The 9,932-nt window shown below is 46.9% G+C and overlaps 1 protein-coding gene across 1 annotated transcript in view; it reads left to right on the forward strand.

Annotated features, from left to right (window-relative positions):
* Window positions 1-5,197, forward strand: part of Slc25a33 (solute carrier family 25 member 33) — a 30,888-nt gene extending 25,691 nt beyond the window's left edge. The window contains exons 6-7 of the mRNA XM_042695666.1: window positions 3,896-4,176; window positions 4,727-5,197. Of these exons, the coding sequence (XP_042551600.1) occupies window positions 3,896-4,176; window positions 4,727-4,929 (484 nt within the window). The 3' untranslated portion in view covers window positions 4,930-5,197. The remainder of the gene's footprint in view (window positions 1-3,895; window positions 4,177-4,726) is intronic.
* The last annotated feature ends 4,735 nt before the right edge of the window (window positions 5,198-9,932 follow it).

Consider the following 9,932-nt stretch of genomic DNA (forward strand, 5'->3'; position numbering starts at 1 on the left):
ATACACAGAAAAAGCTGGAAGTGGCGCTGTGGCTCAAGTGGTAGAGCACTATCCTTAAGCTGAAGAGCTGAGGGACAGCACCCAGGCCCAGAGTTAAGCACCACAACTGACAAAAAATAAAAAAAGAAAGAAAGAAATGGGAACTAGTTATTAAAATGTAGTTACTAATTTTAAAACTACTTGGGATACAGTAGCAGTACTTCTTTAATACGTTAAATAACAAGATCTAGTGCCTGTCCAGTAGCTCATATAACCTCAAAGAATTGATGATGTAAACAATGGTTTTTGTTTGCTCCTGATGGGATAGGGCATATTTCTAGTATGTCGAAGCATGGGTATTGTTAGTACTTCTGCGGTGTGTTATCTGCATTCACGATTGAGGAAGTGCTAAGTTCCAGTAGAGAATAGGACCGAAGATACTAATTTCCTCCCAGACAAAAATCAGGGGGCTGCCTAGAAATCCCCCACATTCCCTCCACCACCCCTGGTTCTGGGGTTTGAACTCAGGGCCTGGGTGCTGTCCCTGAGTTTCTTTGTTCTCAAGGCTAGAGCTCTACCACTTGAGCCACAGCACCACTTCCAGCTTTTTCTGAGTAGTTTATTAGAGATAAGAGTCTCACCGGTTTCCCTACCTGGGCTGGCTTTGAACCGCCATCCTCAGATCTCAGCCTCTTCAGTAGCTAGGATTACAGGCGTGAGCCACCAGTGCCTGGCCTGAATCTAAGAGTTTCTATGCAATAGATGGCTGGAAACTTCTAGCTAATATCAGCAGCCTTCTGGCTGCCTCTGAGGAAAGGAAAGGAGAAAGCAAAAGATGCTCGGAGGAGCTTGAGTCTGTAATCCTAGCTGCTCCGGCTGTCAAGGGTCAAATCCAATCTGAACAGAAAAGTCCATGAGAGCCTCTCCAGTTAGCCAGCAAAAAGCCCGAAGGGAAAGTATGGCTCAGCCTTAAGTTAAAAAAGAGAAACGAAAAAACAAGGAAGAGTGTGAGGCCCTGAGTTCAAGTCTCAACACCAGCAGACAAAAAAACAAACCAAGGTACTTCTGGAAAGACTGAGAAAAGCCTGCCTGTGTGTGTTGTTAACTTTTAGTGACTCCAGCAGCCCTGGATTGCTCTGGGACCCCAGGTTCCCCCAGTCCATTCTGCCCCTTAAAGCGCATCAGGTCTGGCCCTTCGAACAGATCCCTTGTCCAGCACCTTTCGATGCATGTCAGTGGCTCAGTTGGTGAACACCTTCTGGCTGAGCAGGTATTCGAGTGTGCTGCCCTGCACCAGGAATCTTCCTTCCCCTTCCTGGTTGTGCTGTGCCAATGTTTGCTCGTCCTTCAGCTTCTGACCAGTCTCAGCTCCCGCCTGGCAGCCTTTGCTGTGCTTCCCAATGCCAAGTGTTCATACAGTGCCCTTAGTGTCACTTCTGTTTAGCCGCAGATAAATTCACCCAGTCAGCTGAGAGCCTTTCTGCGCATTCTTTGTTATTGTGCTAGTACTAGGGCTTGATAGGGTCTGGACCTTGTCCCTGAGCTGCTTTTGCTCAAGGCTAGCGTTCTACCACTTGAGCCACAGAGCTTCTTCCTGCTGTGTGTGTGTGTGTGTGTGTGTGTGTGTGTGTGTGTGATTAGAGATAAGAGTCTCATAGACCTGTCCAGGCTGGCTTTGAACTGTGATCCTCAGATCTCAGCCTCCTAAGTATCTAGGATTAGTGGCAGGAGCCACTAACACTGGCTCTCTGCATTCTCTCACTCTCCTCAGCAGCCTGCCCAGGACGTTCAGAACCTTGTCTTAGTGGGCTCCATTAACTGTGGTCCTTTCACAATGAGCTTTTTTTTTTTTTTTGGTCGGTCTTGGGGCCTCAACTCTGGGCCTGGGCGCTGTCCCTCAGCTCTTCAGCTCAAGGCTAGCACTCTACCACTTGAGCCACAGCGCCACATCTGACTTTTTCTGCCTATGTGCTGAGGAATCAAATCCAGGGCCTTAGGCATGCAAGGCAAGCACTCTACCACTGAGCCACCTTCCCAGCTCCACAATGAACATTTCTTGCTGCCGGGGTCACTAGAGTACAGTGATATAGGACACAGCTCCTGCTTTCTAGCTTACAGTGTTATAGTCAGTGAACAGAAAGAATTGTAATGTGGTGAGCCAAGAAGCCTGAGGTGCCCCAAGACACTGGAGGGTCCCCTAGGCAGTTGCATAGGAGGGAGGACCTCCCGCCATCCTGCGAGTGGCCCGGTGAGGGCAGCAGGAAGCACATGCATCCAGACAGGTCAGAGCATGGTTGGCAGGAGGGAGAGTGGAGGTGATTATGGGGGAAGTTCTTTATATACATATATGTGAATAGAAGAAGGAGCTGGGCGCCTGTGACTCATGCCTGCAAGCCTAGCTACTCAGGAGGCTGAGATCTGAGGAGCGTGGTTCAAAGCCACTCTGGGCACGAGAGTCTATGAGTCTCTTAGCTCGTTAACCACCAGAAAACCGGAAGTGGCGCTGTGGCTCAAGTGGTAGAGAGCTAGCCTTGAGCTGAAGAGCTGAGGGACAGCGCCCAGGCCCAGAGTTCAGGCCCCACTGACAAAAAAAGAAAGAAAGAAAGAACAATGAAACTTATTGAAATAGGTTTAAAAGGTGGGAGATAAGAGCGTGACAGAGGGGATGAGTTTGGTGTGCACATTGTACTGTACAAGTGGGGAAATGTCGCGAGGAAACTCCTCTGGTACAATTACTGTACACTGGTAAAAAGTCTTTTGAAAAGCATGGTTAACCAAAGGATTAATCAAAGGACAATTGTCATTTTGGCTAGTCCTAGGGCTTGAACTCAGGGCCTGGACACTGTCCCCTAGCTTCTTTTTTTTATTTATTTTATTTTTTAATTAATTTTTTTTTTGTCAGTCATGGGCCCTAAACTTTGGACCTGAGTGCTGTCCCTCAGCTCTTCAGCTCAAGGCTAGCGCCCTACCACTTGAGCCACAGAGCCATTTCTGGCTGTTTCTGCTTATGTGGTGTTCAGGAATCGAACCCAGGACCTTACGCACATGAGGCAAGCACTCTACCTCTGAGCCAACTTCCCAACCCCTCCCTGAGCTTCTTTTGCTCAAGATGAGCACTTTACCACTTGAGCTACAGTGCCACTTCCAGCTTTTTCTGTGTATGTGTGTGTGGTACTAAGGAACACAGGGCTTCATGCATACTAGGCAAGCATTCTACCACTAAGCCACATTCCCAGCCCCTCATGGCTATTTTTATTCTGCAATTTGAGAATTAGCAACTTTCTATTCCATAAAGTAGAGTAAATGGACCAGTGACTCAAGCAGAGGAAGCAGGAATGGACAGGGTATGTAAAACACAGCAGATGGGCCACTACAAGTCACTTCCTTGTAAGGGGACTAGATGACAGAACAGTAGTAAAATACCTGGTCAACCTCAGCTTACTCAGGGTACCTTTTTGTGGAAGGAACCAAGCTTAATTGTATTAGAATAAAAATACCTCATTTATGCATGCGGCTCAGGGTCCAGTCCCAGCCCACACACAGGTTCCTCTACGTGGAGAATAGAGCAGTAAGAAAGAGTGTCAACAAGTCAGAATTTCCGAAAACATCCTGGGGTCATGATTATTATTTAACTGTCCTGCCTTCTACTTGAAGTATCTTTTCATACCATGCTGCTGTCATGACTGCTTGAACCTAGTATGTGTCCCTGTTCCTGGTTTTACGTACAGTACTCGGCTAGCTCTGACTGTATTTCTAGAAATGGGTCGTGGGCTGTCACCCTGTTTCTCTGACTGTTGATGCAGATGCTGACCTGTCTGCGCTGCCCCGTGTCCCAGCTAAACAAGCTGGCCTCAAATGGGTCGGGGTGCATGGCAGCAGGGTGCCGTTCAGCAGCCTGTCGTTGCTTTCATTGCAGAGTAAGAGGCTACAAGCAGATGAACACACTCCAGTGCGCCCGGCACGTCTACCAGACGGAGGGCATCCGTGGCTTCTACAGAGGGTTGACGGCCTCCTATGCTGGAATCTCGGAAACTATCATCTGTTTTGCTATTTATGAAAGCTTAAAGAAGTGTCTGAATGAAGTTCCATTAGCCTCATCCACGAACGGAACCAAGAAAAATTCCACAAGTTTCTTTGCACTCATGGCAGCTGCTGCGATTTCTAAAGGCTGTGCCTCCTGCATCGCCTATCCACACGGTACGTGCGCTGCTCTACCTAGACTGCCATACACCCTAGCACACACTGGAACACAAGTGCAGGCGCGGTATTCTCTGTCCAAAGTGGTCGCGGCCAGAGCGATTGAGAGTGTAGAGATGCTTGATTTGGAATACATGCATAGATTTTGGGGGTGAGCATGCCTGGTCCAGCCAGCGAGTATATGTACCAGTGGTTGCAGGTTCCGGATTTTCAGATGGGGGGCGGGGATGCTCCCCTGGTACCTGCAGGTGAGGTGAACGTGGTTAACACAGGCATAGCTCCTACCCGGAGGACCAAACCTCAGGCCTTCATTATACTAAGCTCTATCACTGTGCTCCACCAGCCAAGCACTACCGTTCCTCTGAACCCCTGAAACAACAACGTAAGTTTATTTTGCCAGGCAGAAACAGACTTTGTGTTTCCAAAGGCCACCTGTGCCGTCCACAATGACGGAAGCATGCGGTCATCCCCTGCGTGGCGGGGATTGAGTCCCCTCGCCCGCTCACCTCCTGTTCTGGGTCGCCTAAAGCGAGTGTTTCTCTCCCTGCAGAGGTGATCAGGACGCGGCTCCGGGAGGAGGGCACCAAGTACAAGTCCTTCGTGCAGACGGCGCGCCTGGTGCTCCGGGAGGAAGGCTACCTGGCCTTCTACCGAGGGCTCTTTGCCCAGCTCATCCGACAGATCCCAAACACAGCCATTGTGCTGTCCACCTATGAGTTCATCGTGTACCTGCTGGGAGACCGCGCTCAGTAACGGCCGCACTGGTGTGCTCTAGGAGAATAAAACTGAGAAACTCTAGAGATTTTTTTTTTTTCATTGACGTTTTTAGAGTGTTCGAAACGGAAACGGCAAAGGCCATAAAATAGATGGCTCGTGTTGCCTGCTGGACATTTCCTTTTGGATTCATGCTTTCTGGAAGGTTTAAATTCATTAACGTTAATAGTTAATTATAACTTTTTTTTTAACTTAAGAGAATTGAGGATTAAGCAGCACCTAAATTAAATCATGCTATTTAATTTAAGTATACATTTGCTTGTGTTCTTTTATGTCCACTGTACTAAAGATGGCAGCCAAGGGCCCACGTGCTGCGGTGCAGTGCTGTCCAGAGGGATAGTGAAGTCAAAGCACCTCTTCTTGCCAGTGGTTCACGCCTGTCATCCTTGCTACTCAGGAGGCTGAGATCTGAGGATTACAGTTCAAAGCCAGCCTGACCAGGAAAGTCCATGAGACTCTTATCTCCAATAAACCACCAGGAAACCGGAAGTGGCGCTGTTCAAGTGGTAGAGCACTCACCTTGAGCTGAAAAGCTGAGGGACAGTGCCCAGGCCCAGAGTTCAAACCCCACCACTGACCAAAAAAAAAAAAAAGTGGGAGTGGGAAGTGTCACATTTGGCAAAAATCCTTGCAATTTTTCCCCTCGGTACATTTTCTGTTCATACAGATCGATCATCTAAGCTTCCAGGCCCAGAAATGATAGGGGGGGAAAAAGCATAACTCTTTGACACTAATTTTTTGTTTTCACAGGCTGATTCAGACTCAATTCTTGTGCTTCAGCTTCCCAAGTGCTGAGAGTATAGCTGTGTGTCACCATGCTCAGCTGATATTTTAAGCTATGACGTTACCCTTTTTTCCCCTGCATATGGTCCCAAAGCAAGGAACTTTAAAGAAGTTCTCCTGGACCTCATTCTAGAAGTGAAGCCTTGTGACTCCGGGTGAGGGCGAGGTCTCAGCCGTGGCACGGCCTCTAGATCAGCTGCGGTAACAGTACACTCCCTCTCTGCTCTCGCACCCTGTTCTTGGAGAAACGAAACACTACGCAGCAGTGTGCCGTCCTGGGGATGTCATTATCACTTGTATTCTGTCAGCTGGTGCTCTTTCTGTTTACATACCCTTAAGTTCATGCCTGTAGTCCCAGCTACTGCAGATGCATAGTGAGAAGATTGAGATCTGAAGCTGCCCAGGACAAAAAACAGGAAATTTTATCTGAAAAATAACTTTTTTTTTTTTTTTTGCCAGTCTTGGGGCTTGAACTCAGAGCCTAGGCACTGTCCCCTGAGCTGCTTTTTGCTCAACGCTAGCACTCTACCACTTGAGCCAGCCACAGTGCCATTCTGTTTATGTGGTACTGAGGAATCAAACCCAGGCCTTCATGCATGCTAGGCAAGCATTCTACTGCTAAACCACATTCCCAGCCCCCTGAAAAATAACTTTAAAAGGCATGCCTCCACTGATAGAATGTTTAGCAAACACAAGGGCCTGGAAAAATAAACTGTAAAAAAGAAACAGGTTTTAAAATTTTACCAAAACTTTACTCTGTGTGTGGAGAGGGTGTGTGTGTGTGTGCGTGTGCGCATGCCAGTAGTGGGGCTTGAACTTAACGTTGCTCTCACTTGGCTTTTTTTCCTCAAGGCTAGTGCTCTACCACTTGAGTTACACTCCACTCCTAGCTTTTGGCTGGTTAATTGGCTTTGAGCCTGAGTAACTAGGATTACAGGCATGAGCCACTGATGCCCAGCTTACGCCCTCATTTTTTTTTTTTTCTGCTAGTCCTGAGCTTGCACTCAGGGCCTGGGCACTCTCCCTGAGCTTCTTTTGCTCAAGGCTAGCACTACCACTTGAGCCACAGTGCCACTTCCAGCTTTTTCTGCTTATGTGGTACTGAGGAATCGAACCCAGAGCCTCATGCATGCTAGGCAAGCACTCTACCACTGAGCCACCTTCCCAGCCCTGTGCTCTCATTTTTAAAGGAAAATCCAAGAGATCAAAGAGATGTTTGTAGTAAGATGGAAGGCAGTTATAATCAAAATAGCTTGCCTTTTGGTCTTTTTCTAGAATTTGAGTATATTTTGTACAAAGGTCCTTTCTTTCTTTCTCTCTCTCTCTCTCTCCCTTCCTTCCTTCCTTCCTTCCTTCCTTCCTTCCTTCCTTCCTTCCTTCCTTCCTTCCTTCCTTCCTTCCTTTCTTTCTTTCTTTCGCTTGAACTCTGGGCCTGGGTGCTGTCCCTGAACTCTTCGGCTCAAGGCGAGCACTCTATCACTTGAGCCACAGCACCACTTCTGGTTTTCTGGTGATTTATTGAAGATAAAACTCTGACAGGGGCTGGGAAGGTGGCTCCGTGGTAGAGCACTTGCCTTGCATGCATGAGGCCCTGGGTTTGATTCCTCAGCACCACATAAGCAAAAAGAAAAAAGCCAGAGGCCCAGGCCCAGAGTTCAGGCCCCATGACCGGACCCCAAAAAAAAAAAAAAAAAGACTGACAGAATTCCTGCCCAGGCTGGCTTTGAACTACGATCCTCAGATCTCATCCTCCTGAGTAGCTAGGATTACAGGCATGAGCCACCAGCGCCTGTCTCACAAAGGTCATTTCTCAATCTGACCATGTAGAAATGGAGTACTTGATTTTATGAGTGGAAGTGTTGTATTACAGATCCAGTTAGAAATATTTTGGTAAGGATGAGAGGAGGATGTTTTGAAATTGGCATTAAATTGTGTTTGACCTTCTGCTCCTTTACAGTCAGGGAGGTGGTTGGTATTCTTCAGTTCAGTAATATAACTGCCATCACCATCAAGAAGTCAAAATGAAAGCCAGGTGCTGCTGGCTTACACCTGGAATCCTAGCTGCTCCAGAGGCTGAGATCTGAGGATTGCAGTTCAAAGCCAGCCAGAGCAGAAAAGTCCATGAGACTCCTATCTTCAAAAAGCCAGAAGTGGAGCTGTTGCTCCAATGGTTGAACTACAGCCTTGAGCAAAAATGCTAAGGGAAATTAGTCCAGGCACTGAGTTCAAGCCCCAGTACTGGCACAAAATGAGCAACTGTAGTCAAGTGTCTGCTTCTGAAGTTGATGTTATTTCCATTCCAGAGCTCATCCTTGAAGTTTGGTACTCGCACTAAGCAACACTTATTGAAATGAAATATTGAATATTTCAATATTCATATGAAGACCTGAACTTGGGCTTTGGGGCGTGGCTCAGTTGGTAGAGTGCCAGCCAATGAGCCAAGTGTCAGGTACCAAGTTCAAGTCCTGGTCTCCTAAAAGAAGAAAAGGCAAAAAACTCCAAGTTTTCCTCAAAATTTTTCTCTATCATGAAAATTAAAAATTAGATTGCTTCATTTTCACTTGCACAATTTTGAGTGAATAAATTTGATACTGAGCTAGTATAGTTTAATGACCTACTTCTGGGCCAAGACATTGAAATGAAAAACTTGAGCACCTGAAATGAGAAAGGAAGAGATGCAACCTTCCTTATATACTTAGTGTATGCTAGGCTTTGTGGAAGGCATTATTTTTCTTTGTAAAAATTAATTTTAATAGGCTGGGAAGGTGGCTCAGTGGTAGAGTCCTTGCCATACATGCATAAGGTCCTGGGTTCAATTCCTCAGCACCACATAAGCAGAAAAAGCTGGAAGTGGCACTGTGGCTCAAGTGGTAGAGCCTTCAACTTGAACTGAAGAGCTGAGGGACAGCACCCAGGCCCAGAGTTCAGGCCCTACAACCAACAACAATAACAAAAATTAATTGTAAGGTGGGAGGGAAGGGATGGTAGGGGGAAAACAAAGGAGGAGGCAACAATGCTTGATAAGAAATGTACTCATTACCTTGCTTGTGTAACCCCTCTGTACAGTATTTTCACAATAAAAACTTATTTTTAAAAATTAATTGTAAGCGGGGTACCAGTGGCTCATGCCTGTAATCCTAGCTATTTAGGAGGCTGAGATCTAAGGATAATGGTTCAAAGCTATCCCAGGCAGGAAATCCATGAGACTCTTAGCTCCAATAAACCACCAGAAAGCTGGAAGTGGCGCTGTGGCTCAAATGGTTGAGTGCTCTCATCTTGAGCTGAAGACTGCAGGGACAACACCCAGGCCCAGAGTTCAAACCCCACGACCAACCTCCCTTCCAAAAAAAAGAAATTTAATTGTAGCATGATAATGATGAGCAGTAAAGCAGATGGGAGGTATGGAACTGATCCAGAGTGACTTGTCCTTCTTATTGAATGAATGAATGAATGAATGAATATGATCCTGCATGCCTTAGAGTCTGTGAAATGTCCTGATCCCAAGATATGTTAAGTAGCTAATGCCTAAGATGACTGACTTCAAAACCAGGGAGGTTTATTTTGGCTCACAAGTTCTATCCAGCATCAGCTTCTTGTTTGGAGGCCCGAGGAAAGGCAGCACATCATGTCAGGAGCAAGTGATAGAGTAAAGCTCTTCCCTCTCCTATGCAGAAGAGACTGTGTTCCCCAGTCCCAGTCAAAGACCTAGCTCTCCAAACTGGAAGACCCCATGAGGCCTTGTGGTTTAAAAGCGTTCACCACCTGCCAATAGCCCCACAGACTGGAGACCAAGACTCTGACAGTTGGGCCTTGGAGGACATGATGCTAGGTCCAAACTGAAGCAGGAATATTCTGGCTCCAAAGCCAAGGTCGGGCAAACCTTCACCTAAGTCCACGAGTCCACAGTGATGCCAGTGATCAAGATGCACCAGAACAAATGAGTGATGATGCACTGTTAGATGCATATGTTGGCCATGGATTAGACTCCTTTAGGACACAGGCAGATGATACTAAATCTTCCTGGCAAGAGAATAATGCTAAACAGTGGCACGAGTTTTAGTGGACACTGCACTTTAGGACATCACTCTTTTTGTATGGGTTTGGGTGTGTATGTAGGTGTGATACTGGGGCTTGAGCTAAGGGCCTGTGCTGTCCTTTAGCTGGTGGTGCTCTACCACTCCTTGAATTGCACCTCCACT

The sequence above is a fragment of the Dipodomys spectabilis genome, unplaced genomic scaffold (assembly GCF_019054845.1).
Source record: "Dipodomys spectabilis isolate Male_0828 unplaced genomic scaffold, ASM1905484v1 ptg000188l, whole genome shotgun sequence".
Taxonomy (NCBI): domain Eukaryota; kingdom Metazoa; phylum Chordata; class Mammalia; order Rodentia; family Heteromyidae; genus Dipodomys; species Dipodomys spectabilis.